Here is a 23,531-nt window from a genome sequence, read left to right as displayed (position 1 = left end):
CACTAATTATTCTGCTGTCTGGAGTAACAGGATTCCAGTAATTCCAGTGTAGTGGGCACACTAGACCACATTCACCGAATACTGAAACTCTTGTGGAGAGCTGGTCACCAGTGCACTGACTTTTCCTAATGCTGTCAGGTCTTCCTTAATTTTCCTCCTCTGTGGAACATGATGACTTCTAAAATAGTATAGAGGGGGACAGAAAGGAAGAAGGTCTGTTTCTGTGCATCCTTGTCCCCTTAGGAATAGGAAAAGGAATCTTTAATACCTGAGGAAATATTTAAATGTAACCAGCTCTGGTGAGGTGAAGTTATCTTAAATCCCAGAAAGAAGGTGTAAGAAAGTGAACATTCCTTAGCATCTGGAGGCTCATGCACTGAATTTTACTTTGTGAAATCCAGGAGGAATTGGTTCCAAATAATTTTTTAGACAGGCAAGAAATTAGGTTTTTAAGCATGTTACTGAGTGATTTGCTCTTACAAAGTTTTATGGGGGTAAGGAAATACATGTATGTGGTGAAGACTTTGATCTCACGCTGGAAGAAGCAATCGCTCAGATGCAAAGAAAAACAAAGATCACTAGACTTAAAATTTAATAGTCTCATTAGCCTTCTCGTTAGAATGTAGCTAATATATGCACTTCAGTGATTGCGTATCTCTTCTTTTTAGTGTGTCACTTAAAAAAATGGTATTTGCAGTATTTCTTTTCTTGTCACTTAATATAAAGCATGAGCAGAATTCAAGAATATCATAATCATGTATATTTCTTATGCTCATTTACATTTATATAGTGCCTATTCACAAAAATAAAAAAAACCTTAATCTCTTATCACTCCTAAAGTAAAAGCAATTCAATGAGAAACTTCATGTTTATGTAAAAAAGCTTCTAACAGGAAGACTAACTCACTATGCCATGTGATGCATTGTTGGCAGATACGTGATGGCTTATTAACTGTAAAGTTCCATTTAATTTTTAAAATTTAAGTCTCTGTGATGTCAAATTCTTTTTCATGTATCTCTTGAAAATAATTTTGCTTGCTACATGCAAAATTCTGCGAAGTTATAGTAATCAGGTTTATTTTTCTCTTGTTTTCCTGTTAACAGACGACTTAATATTTGGTTTTAGAGCTACTTGTTTGCTTTTTATTACATTAATAGTTCACCGAATTAAATTTAATAAGCGAACAGTGTATGTTTCATCACAGTATATGTTTCATCTCTTAAGTGTATCCTGCAATTTGTGGATTTATTGGTATGTTTAAGTTAGAACACTGGGAACACGTCCTGTGTCCTTTCACCTACCACAGCCCCATTTCTGCTTCCTGTTGGGATTAAGTCTATCAGCCTAGCATTCTTACTGTCTTTTGGACATAAAGCTGGATGACAGACAAAGCTGTGATGTTCCCTCTTCAACAGTCAAGGCCCAGGAGTCAGGATTTTTATAGATCTTTGGAATTTTCTTGGCTGTTGCTTTATTTTATTTATTATTTGGACAATTTTTTTTTCTTGTTCTTTATAGACAGACCTTGCAGTCTCACCGATGTTTTCATATTGCATTATAAGATGTAGCAAATATAAAAGGCATTCTTGGATAGTTTCCTAACTTTGCAACTATTGTTCAGATATTAAAGTAAGTTTGGTAATGTATGGGATGCAAAATTTGAAAAGTTAACATGTTTTTTCGTATCTCCAAAGGATTTTGTCAGACATGCTATTGGCCATCATTGTTTGAATCTTTCTTTTATTCAAAGGCCATGCTTCCCTAATATCGTATTCTGCATTTTCTACTATCCTGTGTGTGACAATACTATTTCAAGGTACTCTTAACTGATACAGTTCTACCTTCTTCCAAGAGTGAGGAAAATTCTTGGAGAACTGTTTGCAGTAACTTTGTCCCTTTTAAGATGCAATACCCCCAAATGGCTGACTTGTTATCAGATATGATCTCCCTGTGTAGAAAGCACAACTCTCTACATTTTGACACAAAACAAGGCAGAAGCCAGTCACTTCCCTTTGTTTGTGATTTGTGCATTTCTTGACAGAGGCTATTTCTGCAGTTCATGTCTTGCATGACGCTTCAAGTAACTAACATTTTTTAAAATTTTGTAATAAGAAAAGCACTTTGTGCTCTGATTTCATTCTTCATCTCAATCATTCATTTCTCTCTTACCTGTTTACAAAATGCTACTGTTGTGTAGACTTCCTTTTTTTTTTAAGTGAAGATGAGAACCATTTTGATAAAAATCAAATTAGAGATTGTACTGCCATTATTTCCTAATGCTGTTGAATTTGTGATTCTGTGATTTGGGGAACTTTAATATCTATATTTTTATTAATGTGAAAACAACACACTTCTGTTTTGATGAATACCTGTTGTTTCCTTATGAGTTGCATAGACCAAATTGTATATAGAGCATCATATATTTCTTTATATAAAATCACGAATGGACTTCGGTAGAAGAAACTCATTTTGATTTCTACAAGATAAAGCTTAAAATAAATGGCAGAAGATCACAGAATCACAGAATGGTAAGGGTTGGAAGGGACCTCTGGAGATCATCTTGTCCCAACCCCTCTGCTTGTGGAGGGACACGTAGAGCACAGGAACACATCCAGGTGGGTTTGAATGTCTCCAGGGAAGGAGACTCCACACCCTCCCAGGGCAGCCTGTGCCACTGCTCTGTCACCCTCACAATAAAGAAGTTTCTTCTCATATTGAGGTGGAACTTCCTGTGTTCCAACTTGTGCCCGTTGCCCCTTGGCCTGTCATTGGGGGCTATTGAAAAGAGCCTAGTCCCATCATCCTGACACCCACCCTTTAGATATTTATAGGCATTGATGAAATCCCCCCTCAGTCTTCTCTTCTCCAGGCTGAACAAACCCAAGTCTCTCAGCCTTTCCTTATAAGGGAGATGCTCCAGTCCCCTGATCCTCTTGGTAGCTCTCTTCATAGATGTCTTTGGTAGTGGGCATGGGATGCCTTCCTGTAACACAATTAAAATTGTTCTTCAGCTATCCTAGAAGTCTGAAAACCCTCTAAATGTCTTTAGATTATTTAAATACCCAGCAAGGGAACTTGCTGGGTATTTTCTTTTTCTCAGTATGGATGGCTTCTGGAGACTTTTTTTCAGTTCATAAATGGGCTGTCTTAAGACAGTTGAAAGTGTTTTTAGATTAGAGTGTCCAAGCTTAATGCATAATAATCAGAACTGTGTATTTATTTCTATATTTGATAAAGTGTTAAGTCTGAAGTGTCAAACTCCTCCAGCATGGCAGTTTTGGTTATTCATGTGAAGCAAGTTACTGAGGTGTCACTTCTAGAACTTGGTTCTTTCTTTGCTGAAATGCTCTTTCTCTGGTTACCATTAAAGTTGCGTGACACTAAATGATCACATGAATTCCACAGAGGGACAGTTACATCTGAGAACAGGTTCAGTGAGTGAAATAGCAGATAGAAAAATGTATGCCAACCAAGGAATAATGACTGGGAGGGGAAAAAAGTCATAAAAAAAAAAAAAAGAAAAAAAATATAAATGCCATGAGAGACAAAAATTTTAAAATTGGCTATGCAGTGAGCCAAATCCTTATGACTGGTGACATTATTACAAGAGGCTCTCAACTGAAACAGTTGAAATTTAGTGGAAGAGCACGTTAAACACAACCATATGTGTCTACTTCAGCACTGAAACATATACTATGCTATAGTGCTATATGTGTTTCAGTGGTATGGGATAATTATGTGAAATCAGTTCACATTAATTTTATTGTCCAGTATTGAAATTATTGTACTGAATATAGCTGCCCCACTCACACCTGTGAAAGGCACTGTTACTATAGTTTTGAACATTCTTGGATCCTTTTTCTCCTATTGCTTCTAGAACTGAAGTGAAATATGACTAGAGATTTTATTCAGACACAAGCTGTCTTTTACTGTTATTCTTTTGAAAATACCCTTGTATCTTGTACTGAGAATGACATTCAATAGGTGTGAAAATGAGTTTTAGATTTCTGTGGCACTCTTAATAATATAAATCATTAGTTTTTCTGACGTGACTCCATATTTGTTGTTATGCTAAATAAACTAACTTCCACATACTTAAGTGAAATCAAATGCATAAGTCAGTTTTGTGGTATTTTAGAGAGGCTCAGAAGTAGATGCAATAGCTGTGTTTAAAAAAGACAAAACAAAAATACTTACTAAGATAAGGATGCATGATTGTAAATATTACAGAATTACTTCTGACCTCTTTGTGAGAAGATCTGTAATTGTATGCTTTCTGTATATGAAATGTGAGCCATCGGCTTCTCTAGTTGTAAAACGTCCTTTTTTGCGTGTACAGCTTGTGGATGCAAACTTAATGTTCAGACACTTCTGGATTGCAGAAGTTTCCAAAGAACTTAAAAATTGCTTTAATACTGAATGCTTCCCTCCGTCTCCTCCTACCCATATAAAAGCTTTTGTCACAATCTGAAAAATACCTTCTACACAGTGGGCAACCAGTAGGCATTCTGCAGGAGGTTTCTACTGAGAAGTGACAAAGGGCAGCTTGGCAAATGTTCAGAAACCGACATTAACTTGCTGGAGCACGGCATGGGACCTTGTGTTCAGCAGAATTCTTCTGACCTGTCTCTCTGCATGCCGAGCTAATCAGCAAACACCTAATGAGCCTACTCTAAAGAAACAGACCCTCTCACAACCTACTTCATTTTCTGATGTTCTCTGGGGGTGGAGAGACAAGACTTCATAAGGACTGATGATGCTGCAAAGACCACAATAATGATAATTAACTTGCTGAATTTAGAAGATTATGCTGTTAATTAGTTGCAAAATAAAGATAAGTAATAGAGCAGCAGATGGTAGGATAACACCCAGGAGAAGGAGGGTTATTACTCTGATGAGCTTTTGTGGCAGATATGGATCTGAGTTTTTCACAAATTGTTTCTGGAGAATATTATCTTGTTTCTGTGAGCTCTTGATGGAATGATCTAGTCCTACCAAATTTTGACAGATGTGGTGAGGATTTGTTTTCAAGGATATACATGAACAGTAGAACCTTGCTAATGAAGACTTTAAAAACTATTAAGTTATTTGAAAATACCACTTTTAGTTTGCCTAATAACCAAATAATGTCAAAAAAAGTTGGTTGTCATCAGGTTTCCCAACATAATAATGCTTAAATACATTATTTCTAATATTTGATTCAATATACTTGATTTTTAAAACTGAGATTCTCATCGTATTTGGGATAACTATCTTACTAGTCACAGAAAGCACAACATCCATATAGTATTTTAGTCCAGCATTACTGTCTAAACAATGAAACCTTCTAAGTACCTGAGCTGGATATCTCCTTGTGAAAATCTCTATGTATTCCTCAGCTTTTCACAATAGTTCTGCATTTGTGGAAAATTTTAATAATAATTACTTGAATTTTGATTTTTAAAATCTGTAATATAAAACTAAACCCAATTATTTTATATTTCTGTTCCATAGTACCTTACATTTAACAATGTAATTTTCAAAAGGAGTTTATTTACTTATACATTTACGAAATGATAATGTTTAAATATTAGCATTACCATAAAGTTAAGTCCTACGTCAACTGTTTGCACATCCATTGTGCCTGATGATAGTTTTTTCATAATATAGGTAAGATTGTACTACTTCCTTCACTTTCTACTGCCATTTTCAAATTAAATGCAAAATATACAAATTTAATAGCATGAACTTCCTTTCTTTTTAGGTTAACTTTGCAAATATTGCTTTAACACTGAAATGCAGAAGTGGAAAGAATGGAGCTAGACAATAACAACAGTTGCTTGCCTTACGTGCACGTTAAAAAACCAAACCAAACCTAAGCCAACCCTAATTAGTTTTGTTTCATCTCCCAAATCTTCTGAACTTGGGTTCTCTTTCACTAAGGATATGCTAGTGAAACTTTTCCTTTAAGTAACTGACTCTAAGAAACACGACAAAGCATTTCTAGGAGTTCATAGACTCTGTTCTTTTGGGGGTATTTTTGTGGAGGATGCTTACATCAAGATCTGCTCATGCAGTCATGAGCAGAGTAGATCAGACACTCTGACCATACAGATACTAATTGTAAAAATGTTTGTGCTGCACTGCCATGAAAATTAGAAGTTAGCTTGTTAACACTGAATTTACACATTCAGACACTTGAGTTGGATGAAATCTAATAATTTTTAGTTCTCATTGGAGTGGAAGAAGAGTATACAGATGGTAAGTTGGTATGTCTTGGTTGATTCATTTTTGAGACAGTAACTTTTAAAAACCTCCTAGTATGATGGCTTGAAATAAAAGAGCGCATACCTTATAAAACTTCAGTGGAAGTTAAAACAGACATATTGTAACTAATTTGTTACAGCTAATTTGTCCTGTCATTACTGTCTTGATTTTGACTCCTGAAAGTTTGTCACATCCTGCTGACCAGCAAGTTATGATACAAGAAATACTTCTAAAGTAATTCAGATAATAAGTGAAAACACATTGTGAAAAATCAGGTATTAATAACTTATGGAAAGGATATTGGATAAAATTGTCATATTAACATTAAATACTTGCTACTTTCTTTAAAAAATATTTTTTAAAAAGTGATTTGGAAGTGGTGTGTCTCCCTCGTAGTCCTGGTGGTAGCTTAGAAAATTTTGCCATTTAATGACCCAGATTAGTGACATTTTAAAGGGGGGACAGTGTGGAAATCTTCTTATCAACCTTTCAGTTGCTGTAATTAGATCATAGAGTTTGGGCTTAGTAATTTCAGTTAGACAATTAGAAAACACTTAGGTCTTTCTGCACTTGTTTAGTCAGAGACAGGGATTGAAATTTTTTGTTAGCTCATTTTTCCAAGGTGAATTAGGAGGCTACAAGTTGATTCTGGAGTTTGTTCTAATGCTGTAAGGAAAGACTTAACTACTGAAAGGCTTAGGATTTTCAGAGTACTATAGTACATATACTAAGAATTATAGGCATGTTATCTTAAAAATTTTTTTCATCCTGCCCTAATGCCTGCAGCTATCCTAAATTCTTGTTGTTAGAGCTGAGCGCTGGGGAAAGTACTGTAAATTTGTCTTGTGTACTTTTCTGAAAGTACCTTCTTCATTCTAGGGAACTTAAAGTTGATACAAAAACGAGGTGGGGAACAGAACTTCATTAACACTGAATTTTTATGTACACTTTTAACAGTCCCTATTCGGGGTAACGTGCTGTTACATGTGGTCTAGAGCAGTCACTAGGGAAGATACTGAGAAGTCACTGGCTAAATATGCCGTAAGAGCAAGCCAGCAGAGGAATGTTGGAGTTTCTCAGTTCTGTTTGTAGTCCTCGGATGGGATATCTACTGGTGGTGGTTAGATGCTACAGCCAACTATACGAATTTCATAGTTGATGTAACTTGCCATATTGCAGAACTGAAGATTTTTTGCAGTTCTGACAGAGGTAATCTGCAACTTGTTGTCCTGACTGTAAAATAGGATCGAGGAAAGCCTGTCATCATGCGAGGTGGGAGAGAGCTATCCCTGTATGCCAGTGACTTAATTATTGAGAGACATTGAATACTGCAGTTTATAGAGAATATCTACATGCACAGGTGCAAAGTCTTCTGCTTATTTTCTGCTGGCCAAATGCAGCCTAGCTCCAGCATTTTAAGACATTCTATTAATATTAGTACTTAGGCAATATTCTAAATTTGCTCATATTCCAAAAAACAATACCAGTTATCAGAGTTTTCAAAAACTGTCATGTTATTAACCTTTTTTAAAAATTGTATTAGATTATTTAAAAATCCAGTGCTCAGTAGAAAACCATTCTTTAATACCACTTGTCTAGTACGGTAAATTCTTAAGAAACACATTATAAGTTACACAGTATTAATGAAATTTTAAGAAAGAATCTGGAAGTATAAGTGTTTGTATCTACTGAAAGTTAGTATGACCTTTTATCACTTAAGATTACTAATTTGTTGTAAATAGAATATATTATCTGTTATAGTTTTAATAGATTCCACCAAAAGTTGAGTAAAATAATTTTCAAAAGGTAGTCAATAAAATGCTTTAAGATCCTCTATCAAGTTGTCGGTAACTCTTGAGTGTATTATATACAGTTGAAATTTGAAGTTACTGTTCTTTGTAGTGGCTGTGGGCAACAAAAGAAGAACTTTGAACATTTTAGCAATTTTTAATGTAAAATAGCATGCGCAGTTACCTTGCTTATTTCTATATAAATAAAAGCTAATCTTTATATACAACCTGAAGCTTGTTATTGTTTTGTGCATTACTGAGATGTTTCAGCAAAGACCTTGGCTTTAATATAATAATTACTCATAGGAAGGATTGTAGAGGTGAGTATTTGTAAAGACCATGAAAAAGTGGATTCATAACAAACTGTCTAAAAATGGATAGAGAACACCGGAATTTTGAAAATTGAAATCAGTTTCTGTTCTGTCTTTTACCTGTTTTCCCTCACGTGTGATTGTTTTCTTTCTGATCTATGGCTTGTGTAGTACCAGCCTCAGCAACAGTTTGATCGTAGCCTTCCAGTCATCTCTTTGTGGACACAGTTCATCACAAAGGAGGCTTTCTGCTTACTTCTCCATACAGCTTAGCATCCTTCTCTTTCTGAGATCCTATGTAAAGCCTCATTGCTACTGTCATGCTTGCAAGAAATTGTCACCTGTTAGTAGCTATATGCCTAGATCACTGTTGAAAGCCTATAAGAAGAAACAGCTATTTTAGACTTGGAGCTCCTGTTTCCAAAATGGAAGTAACTACTAATATAAATCATTAATAACTCCTCAAGTTAGCATGATAGAATATTTCCCTTTTTTTCCTTTTTTTTTTTTTTTTTTTTTTTTTTTTTTTTTTTTTTTTCTTCTGCTTGCAGAGGTTGAAAGCAGCCTTGACCCAGCAGCACCCTCAGGTAACAAATGGAGATACTGCCAAGGGACATCCAAGTGGGTTGGTTAGGACTCAGTCAGAGGAACCACGACCACAATCACTACAACAACCTGCAACTTCAACAACTGAAACACCGGTATGATAACAGTGGTCATGTACTTCCTGCCCCCTTCATTGTTATGCAGAAAAAATGTTTTTTCTTTACTCTTGATTTGTAAAATAGAGGTTAACTTGAGCTACAGACTCCTCTTGCAGTAAATAGTTCTGTAGCAGTAAAATGTTTGTAGTTCTTACATGTTCTTAAATGCTTCTAAAATGTATTATGCAAGATGATATTATACCAAAAAAAGATATTATCTACCTGCTTAAATTTAGAACTAAGTCCTCTTGATTGCTGGAGTGCATTAACAGGAAATTCTGTGGTAACTGAAAATGTTTAATATACAATTGTAAAAAAAAAAGTGCTTTTATTTTTTATTTATATTGCATGTTTAATACTTTACATCACAAATACTTAAGAATTTTTAACTGCATCGAGTATCTATTTATGTTAATTTGCTGGAAGGGTCTTTACTGGGCTGCCACAAGAAAAGTCCCAGCTGTGTGGTTAAGTGTACTGTGTAATCCTGGGTACTGAAAGGGGGACTTTGAGTTTAGGAATGGTGTGCTGGCCCTTTGGGATGATAGATGAGAACAGGGGAATAAAGGACAAGAACTCTTCAGTCAAACTGGAAGTGGGAGTGCTGCTGGAGGGAAGAGATACCTCCATGGGTGCATCCTGGAAGATTGCTGCTGTTGTACTTGAAAAAAAACTTGTTGGAATGTGTTTTCAAAATGGTCTTAAAAATCTCTAAGAGTATTTTCAGAATTCATAGCGTAATACCAATTTTATAAAAATCTACATACTTGACCCAGAACTGGAAGGATCTGCATCTCCAGTGAAAGGCCTCAGATTCTTAGAGTGGCGAGCAAAATCAAATAAACAAATATGTTAGGAGCAAAAAGATGAAAAAAGTTACCCATTGTAAAATGATCTCCTTCTTAAGGCTGCTGTTCTCCCATACTACCTTAAGTTTTTTAAAATAATATTTTCGTTATACCACATAGCAGAATTTTCAAGATTAAAACCTTGCTCTTTGGTTATTTTGTGGTTACTTTAAAATTAGGAATTAAAAAAAAAACAAACAAACAAACTTGCAAGTGCTTCATTCCTAAAAGGCTGATTTAACTTCCCAGGTTTTTCTGATTATTACTTATTTAGAATTTATGCCAAATCAATATGCCAGCTGATAAGTGTTTGCAGGTTTTAATTTAAAAATAAAACTTTCTTCCTGTGCTAGACTGAATGTGCAGGTGCACCGGTGACTGTGTCACGGAAACAGTTATATTCTGTCTATCCTATCACTTGAAAGGATTTTAAGATCCATTATATTGTTATCAGAATTTGTTAGATCTTTGCCTGGGGTCTGTGTATAGCTATGAAAGGAGTCTAATGTATAATTTAAAATACTGAAATATTTTGATCCTGTCATAATATGTGGGTGGATATAAGAGAAATTGGTATGCAGTGGTGGGGAACGCATCAACAAGTAGGAAATTGCTGTCTGGAGATCCAGGGATCAGTGAATATCAGCATGGGCAGCATTTGTCAAACAGCTTCTATATATTGGGCATAAACAATTGTGCAGTGTTTTAGTTGTGACTAGGTTTGTGGGAAGGGTCAAAAGTAGAGTATTTATTTCCTGCTAAATGTAACTTTTAAAAGCTGTTTTGGGTGAAAGAGGTTTTTTAAGTTTGCCTTTTTTTAAGTACTTGGGTCATCAGAATCAGTAAAAGAATGTCTGGGAGTCCATCTAAAGAAGTATTGCTTCCAGGCTTTATTCAGTTGTCAAATATAAATGTCATATAAATTTAACTCTTTGAAGTGTGCGGCCTCTTTTAGTGCAATTTTAAGTCAAAGCTAGAGCCATGATTAAAATGTTACACATTAATATAACATGTTAATGGAAAGGAGTGTAAATACAGTAAAATATTTTAAAATGTGGCTGTAGAGTTAAATGACAGCCTTCCACAAAAGAAATGTGTATGATGTGAATGTATTTAGAAATGTTGTGAATGCTTTTCTCAAGCTGTGACCTGTAATTATACTAGTGCTGTAGCTTAAGTCATTAATAGTATTATACTGATAACTTTAATACTTTTTACTGTTTTCAGGCATCACCAGCTCAGCCTACGCCACAAACACCAAATACAGGTGGTCGGCGAAGAAGAGCTGCCAATGAAGACCCTGATGAGAAAAGAAGAAAGTTCCTGGAGCGAAACCGGGCTGCTGCTTCCAGATGCCGACAGAAACGGAAAGTCTGGGTGCAGTCATTGGAGAAAAAAGCCGAGGACCTGAGCTCGCTAAATGGCCAGTTACAGGTATACTTTTTATTTCAAATAAAAATGTTTAAGTTTTTCAATTCTTGGTGATCCTGGATCAATGGAACTTAAATTTTGTATGAAATCTGAAATAGAAATGGTTTTGTAACTGGTGGCTTAGGTCAGAATTGAAAATTCTACATTAATTGCATATACCAGTAAAATAAGGATATAAAAGAATACTCGGATTTCAAGATGTGTAAATTTTAGGGTTTAGGTAAAATGTCCTTTGTCCATTTTAAATAACTTTCAGACTGTGATACTAAACAAGGATGACTAGATATGTTGGATTAAAGGCTTACTAGCAAAGTAATAGCTTTACCTTAAAAACATCTGGCTCTTAATAATTTGTATCACAGCCTGAGTTATTTAAATGAGATTTGGCTTGATTTCCTTTGGTTCTTTTTAACTTCACTTTTTTTCCTTTAAAGTGAATGTAGTGCTCGTGAAAGGTGCCAGATTGACATCACTGGAAACTGAAGGCCTCTTTTGTCCACAGAACAGGTACAGCACAGGCAGTGGCAGTGCAAATTTGACCACACTGCCCTCCCAGTGTGCATAAATCCTATAGTGAGGGAAGTATACTGTCAGAGGGTAGTCCAGTGTATTGCCAGTCATTTTTCCACCTCATCTGAGGTCATCAGTTGGAAGGTTGTCATGTGGACACACTTTTCCCCTGTAGAACAATCCATTACCCTTTTGTTTAAACTATTAAATGTGGAAGCATACTTTCTTCATGTTTTCCAGCAGCACATGAGAATTGGTACAAAGTATTGTTTCAAAATTAAAAGTCTAAAAGCTTTATTTTGAGAATTACAGGGGGAAAAAAAAGTAATTTAGTAATTTCCTAAACGAATGCTTCATTTAGAAAATGCAGTGAAAAGTATTTTGATATTTTAGAGGTTTTATTTCTTGTTCTTTCATCAGAGCTATTCACTGAGTCAAATTCACAGATCTCTTCCTTCCTACTAAAACTCCTCTTTCATGCTGTTCGGTAAAGAAAATGTCCCACCTTGACCAACAGGAAAGTAGGGCATGTTGAGATTACTTTTTATCAGTCAAAATTACAGTGTATCAGTCATATTCATGTTCACGTCTCTAAAAATACTCAGCATCCCAGACTGTAAAATGTAAGAAATTCCTATCTAAGCAGGCAACGTGAATTATTTCCTGTGTTCCAGGACTCATGACACTGTGCACCAGCATTAGATAATTTTATTGCAAATATATAGTCTTCTCATACCTGTTCACAGCCTTTAGACATGTTCCTTTAATGCAGTCACAGTCATCACTGTAAATCCATTAATTACAAAATGGTTTGTAGCACTATAGCTTAAATAATCTAAGAAACAAGTGACGGTAGATCTACAGGGAGAAAAAGAACAAAAAATTGGCTATGTTTCACTTTTCTTAGTGAAAGTAATTTTTGGTATTATGTGAATTGCCTTTAACTTCTAGCATTTTTTATAACCAAAAACATAACCAAACCAAAAGATTTCCAGATTCCTAAGAGTTAACTCGGTAACAGTGAATACAAGAAAAAGAATTTTTGTATGGTCTGCCAAAAGCAAAACCGTTAACTGTGAAGAACAGAATGACTTGTAAAGAAAATTGAGTGTCAGAGAAATAATTAAACTGTACTTTATGTGAAAACATTAATCAATCCTATATTTCCATAATAATTCTTCACTTGACAGGCTAACACAGCTGATCAGCATAGTGGGCAGTAATGACCCATGATTACTTAGTTTATATTTAATAGTAAATTTAATAAATTTGGAGTTTTGCCTTAGTACAGTTTTATAGACTGAGTGTTAGGGTTTAATAGTTCATATTTTGCTTAATATCTAAATGCTCAGCTGAATTTACCAAGATGTGTCCCATTTCCAAAAATTTCCAGAAGTAGGTTAATACCAAAATTACTACATTGCATTGCTTCACATAACAATTCTGTCTTCTTTCAACGTAGTTAGTAGCTTTCTTGTAATGTCTATGTCAAAGCTTCTACTGTCAATGTCAAGGCTTTTAAGACTGGAACTGTCTAACAGTACATACAGGTTTTGAAGAGGTTTACTTGGTTGACCTATATTTTGTTCTGTAGTTTTCAGCTGTCTGTAGATTAACTTCTGCCTACTTTATTCTTTTAAATGTTTGAATTTAATTTCCTTTTTTAAGCAGCATTATTCAAATTTTTGCTTAAGGGAAAATTTTCACCTATTACATCGTGCCAGTAACATATTTAGGGTAGGTTGCCTGTCTTTATTACCGGCTCTGCTGTGTAAGGTTTTTTCATGCTTCCAACCTTTTAAAGTTTATTTACTGTTTGATTTTTGTGGACTGTGTTTTCTACTAATATGTTGACTTGCTTGTTGATCTTAATGTTATATACCACATTGTGTTGCCTCTGTGCCTTGCACAATACCTCAGGGTATGGTATGCTATATAACGTGTTAAGGAAGTATTGACAGTGTGTCCCCAGTGGTCACTCAGTCGTATTGCAGGATCAGATTATGATATATTATCATCATTATAATGAACTGCCAAAGTTCATTAGATGGTATCTATTTGGTCCCTGTTGCTTTAATAATCTTAGAAGGCAAAGTATTAGTAGAAGAATGGCCAGTCTTCCTCATGAGTTCAATGTAGGTTTTAAAGGATCAGCAATCAGTGGCACTTTGTGCTAATGCTGCAGAAGCTGCTTTAGGAAGGCTAAATTATGCAATAAAAGTGTGTAAGTAAAGGTCCTTATACATACAGCTGTATCTTGTTGAAGTTATCCAAAAAGCAACAGGAAGAGCAGTGTTTAACTCAGCTACAGACAATCCTATCCCCATAAGTACATCTAGCTGTCTCTGATGATAGTTTTGGTAAACAGAATCTCACAAATACTGTCCCACACCTTGCTGAGTAAGGATTAATCTGGTCCCACTATTACATATGCATTTTGGATCTAGGGAGAAGTAGGCAGATACAGAAGAACATACTGTACACTGCGTGGTATACCTTTGTAAGAATACAGAAGGCAAAGTATCTTGAAAAACAGAGTGCAGGTAAAAATAGATAGGCTTTCCTCCAGAAACCTGCTTGCTAATGTTAGCACGTTTTGAAATGTGGGAACATGAAAATTCTTGTAGAGAGCATGTGAGGTGTATTTCACACTTATATAAAGAAATGTTGATGCTTACACTTGACTTGATATCTTATTAATGAGGAGGACCTTTCCAGTACAAAAACTCAGAATAATCTTTCTTCATGCCAATGGCTGAACTGTTTATTCCATGTGTTTTTTCTTGTTATCCTGTTTTCCGTAAGGACCACCACATGCTAACGTATTTTGAATGAGATGGAAAGACTTGCTGTTGTCACGTACATGATAATAAAACTACATGTATAGGAGGTGGTTCTAGCCACCTCCCTTTATTACCAGTCAGAAGTGGTTCTTACTGGTAATATGTAAATGGCAACCATGGATTGCCTTTCTGTGACTTTCCACATACCATGTGTCTAGCAGACGTACCTTATTCTACTTCAGGAATGATTTGTGCATTGCATGTAGTGCTGTTGGCAAACAGTGTTCATGTTATTAATAATGCTAGCTTTGTATTCAGTGAGAATACCTCAACTTTTTTAGTATAGGAATGCTGTTCTATTTTTTCAAATCTACTTTAATGTAAGACTATATTTAGTTTTTCTGTTAGCAAAATTCTTAATATTGATAATACAATTGACATTAATCTATAAACTGCCTTTTCAAAAACTTTTCATAAACATTAGTTTTACACTGATAAATAGTGACTTCGTACTTAAATGTGTTGTTTCTGTATAAAAGTCTTTCTTAATTGTGGGAGATGAAGGTAGAAAATGTCTGAAGACCTTTTACCTGTTTGATCACTTACTTTGCCAATGTTCCTTTAAACTAACAGAAGTATGTTTCATGTTCTTGGACATTGCTGCTTCAGCAGATTATCAAGAAGTGCTTCAAAACTACCCAGCACTTCCTTTCCCTGCCCACCCTCCCCCCACCAACTATGTCAATTCTGCACAGCTGCCTGCTGGGCATCCAGATTTGTGGTTCCTCAGTAAATAACATGGTGAATGAAGAGGAGACTGAGAGCTGGAGGCAGAAGTAGTGTTATTTCTTAACAGCCCAAGATTTCAGGACATGTAATGCCAGATGGTATAGATTTTGTGGGGGTTTTGGTTAGGTTTTTTTCATTACAACCTTTTTTTTTTGTTTGCAATCACATTTTTCTTTCATTAGAAATGTCCATGAAGTCAGATTTTGGCTTTATTTCAGCTCTTGTTTTTGTTTTAAATAAAAAGTTTCTAAAAGGGATATTTGTCACAATAAAATGACTGAATATAAAAGTAGCCCTTAATAGTTTAAGAGGATTTTGCAAATATAAAGGCTTGGAATTTTTTGCCTCTTAAATGGAGACAGAGGACACAGAGGAGCTTTTCTTTTAAAAATCTGGTATTTTAGTTACAGTATTTATAAACCATGTTACTTAGTGTAATTAAATGTAATAAATTCTGTTCTTAAAAATTGTTTTCCTTATTTTGGAATCCTTTTAGTTATAATTAATCTCTGACTGCATTGCCATATTTCTAGCTTGCAAGTAACTAGATTGACTTCCTTGTGGGTTTTTTTCCCCGCATAATTTTATTTGCAATCCAATTTTCCTCTTTTTGTTTTTTCTTTAACTGGCTCTCAAATGCATAAACATGTGCATGTACCAAACAATTATGTCATGTGTGTGGTATGTTAGCTAACGTGCCACAGTTCTTATAGTTTAAGTACCTTCAAGTATCAATGGAAAGGTTTTATATTTAAAAGAAATTAACCCATGAAAAGCATATATTGTGGCAAGATATGGGTATCACAAAGCATTACACATAACTTGATTCTGTAGTTAACATAAACATTTTTCTACTATTTTAAGTGAAAATGGATCTATCAAAATGCCATACCATTCTTAATTTGGATTGTCACATATAATGCACTTATGTAGTGCTTCTTATCAGTAGATATCAAACTGCTTTACAGGGGAGGTAATGATCACTGACCTCCATGTTACAAATGGGGAAATTGAAGCACAGAGAAGTAAAATAACCTTGCTCAAGGTCACCCAATAGTGGAAAGGCACAGCCTGGAAATGAACCAGTTACTAGATTCTGCAAGTGCTGTCTCCTAGATGACACTCGCCTTAGTGACATAAACTGACATTTCAGGATTTTGTCATCATTATCAATTATTCCACGTTTATGTATGGTTGCCAAAGAGGAAATTAATATGGAAATCAACAGACATTTACTAAATTATTTTCCATTACATGAAAATTTCAAAGTACAAGTACAAATGTAGTCACCAAAAATCATTCTGCATTGGCTGATTTTTATTTTTTTTTAATGTTGGCTGTTAAAATGTGGGTAGTTAAATGTAGGTTTACTCTGATTAGAATTCATCACAAAACCTTGCAGAGGAGTCTTACAGTAGCTGGATCATGGGAATGAGACTGCATGTAAACTCTGCATCTGCAAACTGGAAAACATATGTTGTATTTTCCAAAAAAGCATTTCCTAGTTTAATAAAATAATAAAATAAAGTTAGCCAAGTTTCAGCTAATATTTAAGTATTCTGAGATAAAAGAAATGTACATATTTTTGCGGTATATACCAAATGGAAACTTCTTGTATTTTATCTATCCCTAAATGAACAGCTGAAAATCCTATAAAACTTAATACTTACCTTCAAAATGTGTGTAGTTTGAACCTGGTAAAGTACATAACTTTCTTCTCCTTTAGAATGAAGTCACCCTGCTGAGAAATGAAGTGGCACAGCTGAAACAGCTTCTTCTGGCTCATAAAGATTGCCCTGTAACCGCCATGCAGAAGAAATCTGGCTATCATAGTGAGTAATGTTCCATTACCTATAGCCTTAGGCTGCATCAATGAAATACTGCCAAAGTGAACTGAATGAACATTAAAATTGAGAAGTGCAGTTCTAAAATTACATTAAAGATAAAAAAAAAAACCTCAAAGGTTATTAGAAGACAGGGATGAATATGTGATATTTAGACATATATTTTTAAGCCCATTCAGTTGAAGTGTTGCATAACATTGAAGGTTTTATGTTGGTTTAATAAATACATATGATAATTAGCATTTAAAGACTATCGGTTACTACACCTGCTTTTGAAAATATAATTAAAGTATTAGGAGCACATGATAAACCATTTTTTATACTTTATCTTAGCCTAGTACAGTGAAAGGTCCTTCTGGGTTTTTTTACTTCATTGTAATGAGATTTCAGTAGAGGTAATATAACAGCTGTCCTCATTTACCATAACATCCAGGATCAGTCAAGCCGTTAAAATAATCAGATGCAGGTTCATGGCTCCTACTGTACAATGTCTTCTAGATTGTTTTGATTTCCACATTAAGCAACTACTTTTCTATAAACACGGTGTTTTAAAAAGTAGTTCTAATACTGAGGGGAATACTGAGAGTTTCAGTAGCGTTTTTTTCCTAATACATATTTTTACCTAAAGGTGCTCATTTGATTTTCATCCTTCCAGCATTTTAAAGGTTAATTATGCTTTCCTGACTTGTAACTTCATTTTTGGATATGATACACAGTGCCAGAACCAGCTGCTGCTGCTGTAGAATAAATGGCCAATTTTGTCCATTGTACACAAATTTGTTACAAATAACTGAGCTGGGAATGCATTAGGCAACATTCATAATATATAACCCACAGCTTTCGTTTTTATGATTTAGTGATATTTCAGGATATTTGTAAATGTGAAGATTGTTTCTGCCATATGTAGCCACTTCATTTTAATTTGCCAGTGTCAGTAATTCAGGAGAATAAAGGAACATTTTGTATTGCATGCAAACAGATCCTCAGGTGCTTGCGATAAAACTTAATGGCCACCATCTTTACTTGTAGTCATTGTAAGCAATTTCATCAGAATGGGCAATATTTTTTAATTTAAAAGATTCAGGAGATTTAGCAACTCTCTATTGCCATATATATTTAGAATACTGATTTTGTCAGTTTTGAGCTTATAAATCTTGGTCCTTTGATCTCCAGTCATTTTGACAAGATGGAAAATAGCATCTTGGAGTAAATTGGAACAGTATAGAAATATGTTTGGGATTTATATTAACAATGATTGCTGCAGGGATGAGGCCATTATGGCTCCCATCTGACAGAACAACATAATTTCATATGGAAGCTACTAGGGGATAACATTATGCGTGCAAGGTTTTTCAAAAAAAAAAAAAAAAAACAAAAAAAACCCCTGTTTCTTGAATTTTGATGTTTCCAGGATGCGTGTTCCTGAATTGGCATGAAAAATATTTAAATGCAAGAGTTAAACTGGCAAACTAATTTCATGCTACGGATTTCTTTGTTGAAGAATTGACAAATGGCCTGTTTAGTAATGGCTATTTTCTGCCCTCACAGAGGACTTTAATGTTCCTAATTCAGTAAAGAACGCAAAATGAATAAGAACTAAAATACTAGTCAGTGGGAAAAGCCTACATTTAAAAAAAAATAGTAGTACACAAGGAGATTTGGAAGCATAGCTCACCTAGTTTCTTGAAAAGTCTCTTGAAAGTCCAAGTTGAACATGAATGATAGCTGTCATGCCATCCCTCTGAAAGGATTTTGTCACATTATCTCGGTGTGAATATTGTTAGGACAGCGTGTTGGCTAAGTTACTTAGCCGCAGTACAATTTATGAGAGGAAAAAATGGTTTCAGTTAATACATTCATGAAAATGGTGTTCATAGAAAGTATTTTTAAATAAACATAATATGGTCATCAAGTAATCTAAGTTGAATTGCTTCAAAAACATATTGAGTGGTTTAACAGTCTGTCTCTGTGGAAGAAATTGAAGACACCAGATTACAGAACTCCTGCAGTGCTGAATATTGTGCACTGCTGAGCCAGTGCTATTTTATACCATGCAGATCATGTTTTAACAGCTAAGTCCGCTACTTAATGGGGTATCATCTATGATGCGCTTAAATAGGCACAAATAATCTACTGCTTTTCAGGGTATTTTTGGCCCCTACTTTTACATATCTTTGAAGCTCTTTTGGATTTTCCAGGCACGTTTTTGTCTCAGGCCAAGTGAAAAGGATGACAGTGCACATGCCCCTTTCTTCTTGTAAGATTTTTCTTGGGATCATATTTTCCTTATTTAAAAAGTCTTGTGCCTGCTTCAGAAGTGGGCAATATGGATGAATTTCTGTTGCAGTGTTTGACATTTCAGCCAGTTTAAACTTCTTTATTTCCCAGAGAAGGATGCTATTGGTTCTGAATGCATCTTTAAACATTGGGTGGGGGGATTGCCATGTATAGGAGAAATCTAAATGCTATTCATTTATTTTTCATTTTAACTCTTCTATACCAGATTGTTTTTAAAAGTATTCTGCAATACTCCTATATTTTCTCAAGCTTTTTCTGGACTTGGAGCAAGAAAAAGGTGAAAACTTCTGAGAAGAAAATGTGTTGTGCAAATTAGAGTTGCTAAAAGAAAAAATTGAAAAGGGTGTTTCAGGCATTCTTCATGTTTTTCAAAAAGACGTCACAATAGTCAAGAACATTTATACAAAACAATATAGGGAAGATAAATAGAGGCTGCAGTGTAGGTGGTATTAAATAGGATTTTTTGTGTTCTTTCTCTAGTTACAAGAAGTGGTAGAAAGTGACTAACCAGTTTCAGACCTCGAATAATTTGAACTACTCAAACCACTGTATTCCTACAGCCTGTTCTGGACAGGCAATAATACTTTGGTGACTGCAGGGGATATTCACAAAGGCCAGCTAAGTGGAAATGGGTATTTCTAGGCTTGAATCCCTCTATGGCCCATGGATGGCCTGGTGAGAATTACCACGAGGATTCCTTTCTAATGATTGTCAGGGGATCGAAAGGAGTTCCAGATCACATGTCAGTGCTTGCACATTCACTCCTTTTTTGGTTTTGGTGGGCTTTTTTCTTCTGAAGACTGAAATCCCTCTTTGTTTGCTTACCTTACTGAAAGCTATTGGTAAGTAATGCAAAGAAGCAAATAATAGCAATGATTGATGGCTCTAAAAGGGTACTTTTTAGTACATCCTCAAAAGTCTCCTCTGTGCTTTGTTTGGTGTGTTTAAAATATTTTCTGTAGCTCAGTCTAGCCCACATTGTGTTCCATTACCAAAATGGCTTGCTCCTTCTCATGACGCAGCCTGTCTAGAACTATGTAGCCTTTAGGAAAGTTCTTGTGATGTAGGTCTGTAAATTTTGAACATTCTACAGCACACATTACTTCTGTAGGTTAATTTCTAATTTGGACCATGCATTTTCCTTGGTTTGAGGCAAAGCTGGGGGTCCATTAAAAAGCTAGAATGCCTAGGCTTTTTTCTGCATTGTTAGCTATATGATGATTCTGGTATGTATCAGTTGCACGCTTGAAACCACAGAGTCCTGTGCCTGGCAATTCTGTAGTCAACTAAGAAAAAAGCCTGTTGGAATTTAAGTATTACTTTCCTGTGTTCTTAAAGCCTTTGTTCTTTATTCCCAGTCTTCAGGCTTAAGAAAACAAGTCACCTTTGTAATAAGGTGACTTTAAGTATCTTCTATATTCATTGAGTAGATTTTCTTGTTTGGTTTCAATTCTTCAACTGGAATTCTGCATTCAGCTTTTGGCCACTATTCCTGTAAAGTTAGGACTACATAAGGAAGGATTTTGAAGGAAATCTAAACAGCTATCTATCTAAATGAGGTGGCATTTCATTTCTAAATATTATTTCATAGTTATTGCAAGGATTTACACTTCCAGTCAAATTTGTTACCATAAACTAGTGTTAGGTCTGTATTTTATATATAATCACCCGTCTGTTGTAAGCTCCCTCCCTCTTAGCCCCTGGCATCTGAAAACACCTGAATCGTGTGCTTTTGTCTCTTTGGCACAGTTTGTTTGTTCATGTGCTCAATGATATGAAGACTTCTATTGTACATTGGTCATCATAAGTATTCTCATAACTGTTTCTTCCATTGCATATACGGTCTTTCCAAGCCCATTAAAATCAGAAAATCAAGCCTTTCTCATGTTCTTTACCACTGTGATATTATTACACACATTTCTTTTGAGTTAAGTTAACAACATTTATGTTAAGGGATACGAAACAATGGAAGACCATCCTTCTCTGGCTGAAGGATAATCATCTACTCCACTTCCTCTCTACCTCTGGTTTGTAGCATTTAAAACTAACCCTTTTTCTTGAGGATAAGGAGGATTTGGCCAACAAGGAAATAAGGGATCAGCAAAAGAAGCATAATAGGAAGATTGAGATTCATGGGAGAATAACAGCAGCTCTGGAGAGGAGGAGCAGGTGTTACAGCAGGGACTGTATTCGATACATGTCATCCCGCTTGCTGCCATTTTATTCTGTCTGGGGGGGGAAAATATGCTACTCTTGTAATTAGTAATTTAGTATTTTTCAGGAAGCGGCACTAGAGTTTCTGTTTTTAAGAAAGTCTGCGTGTGTTCCTTCTTACTTATTTTTACATGAGATCTTGTAGGTCTTGATAGAGGTATAGCAAGGATGAAAACCTGTTGAACAGTGCTAACTGTGTTGGCACTCGTTCTAGAATGGGCAAATCCTACTAAGGATCACAAACGTCTTTCAGAAGTATTTTAATTTTCTTCCTGTTGCTGTGTACAGTTACCATGTAACCTTAGGGTATGTGGTAATTGTCAGCAGACCTAGCTCAATATCATCTGTCTCTATCTCTTTAATGCCTGAAAGATCTGAATGCAGTGTTTGTAGAATAGTTGGCCTCATGGATAAGAACATTATGATACTTTCAAAGAATTATGTCTGTGCTCCTGCAGTAGAGGGGTAAGAGAAATTGCTACCTTCTTTGTGAAGGCAGTATTTCTTAGAAAGAAATATGGCAGTTTTGCTTGCTTTTACCCATCCTTTTTGACCTTACCGTTCTTCTCCAGAAGCAGTCGATGATAGAACTGTTGTTTTCAGGCTTTGAAGAGGAGCGTGTTCTTAGTATGCATGGGGCTGCTCAAAGGTCTTTATGCTGGGGACTTGACTTGCTAATTTAGTGAATTTTCTTACCCGTAGCTAGTATGTCATATAAACCTCAGTACATCATAAACTTCATTTCATCATTGTTTGTTCATGCTTAGTGTTCCTTTTAGTTGCTATTAGCCTGGTTTTCTATGGAAACAAGGCCATGATACCGTGGTGGTCTTCATCTCTTAGTATTAGTGTCATCCTTTCCCATCCCTTCTCTTCCCCTGGGTAACTTCTGAATTTGTAGGCCAATCTCAAGCAGATCTGAGAGGGACTGCAAAGATAAGTCTGGAGAAAATCAAGCTGTGTCCCATTGCTATGTCACAAGCAATATTTTGTGCTTCTTCTGGCTATGTTTGTGTGTATCTTTCTACGTTGTTATGTTGTACAATAGTCAGTAGTGTTTTAAAAGGGACTTCAGTATTCCATCTGTATACTGGGTTTAGGTCAGGGTATAAAAACTATTGTGAAAAATATTTGAAAACACTAAGTAGCACAAAGTGATTTAACAAAAAAAGTAGTAAGTAAATGTGGTGTTCATACTTCTAATTTTGAGTGAAAAACAGTAGGTTTATTTTGATTTGGGGGTTTTTTAGTCTTTAACTCAGCTTTTTGCTTGACAGTGTTTGCATAGTGCCTTGGCTAACTTGCAACTCTGGAAAAAAAAGGGTTGATTTTAGCATGACTAGGATGTCTGTGCAAGAAAGACACTTTAAATCATGCTCATTTTGTAAATTCTAGTTTTGCATAATGACAATTATTTTTAATCTGTTTATCCTCGGTCATGGGAAAAAATGATGCAACTGTGTGGCTAATTCACTTCAGCTTTGTGGAGAACACTTGAAGTATTCCTGAAGATGTTTTTAAAACCAGTTTTAACAATTTTAAATCTTACCGAGAGGCATTTGTATACTAAAGAAGTTACTGAACTTCACTCTGTTAAGAATGTGGGTTGAAAACTTGTGGAAGTGTTATCCAATTAATATAGCGTTGTAAATAATATTTTTTCAGATACCATATTCATGATCAAACATATTAATTACTTTTGCATTTGATTGCTAAGCAAACGCAATAAATAGCATATGTTAAAAATCTAAAGCCAATTCATA

General features: G+C 35.2%; 1 protein-coding gene across 15 annotated transcripts in view; it reads left to right on the top strand.

Annotated features, from left to right (window-relative positions):
• Window positions 1-23,531, top strand: part of ATF2 (activating transcription factor 2) — a 51,407-nt gene that overhangs the window by 24,856 nt on the left and 3,020 nt on the right. For all 15 annotated transcript variants that reach the window (XM_064451664.1, XM_064451648.1, XM_064451653.1 and 12 more), the window contains 3 exons: window positions 8,899-9,048; window positions 11,127-11,333; window positions 17,139-17,244. In XM_064451664.1, coding sequence (XP_064307734.1) covers window positions 8,899-9,048; window positions 11,127-11,333; window positions 17,139-17,244 — 463 coding nt within the window. The remainder of the gene's footprint in view (window positions 1-8,898; window positions 9,049-11,126; window positions 11,334-17,138; window positions 17,245-23,531) is intronic.

The sequence above is a fragment of the Phalacrocorax carbo genome, chromosome 5 (genome assembly GCF_963921805.1).
Source record: "Phalacrocorax carbo chromosome 5, bPhaCar2.1, whole genome shotgun sequence".
In the NCBI taxonomy this organism is placed as follows: domain Eukaryota; kingdom Metazoa; phylum Chordata; class Aves; order Suliformes; family Phalacrocoracidae; genus Phalacrocorax; species Phalacrocorax carbo.
This window is presented reverse-complemented; position numbering and strand designations above follow the sequence as displayed.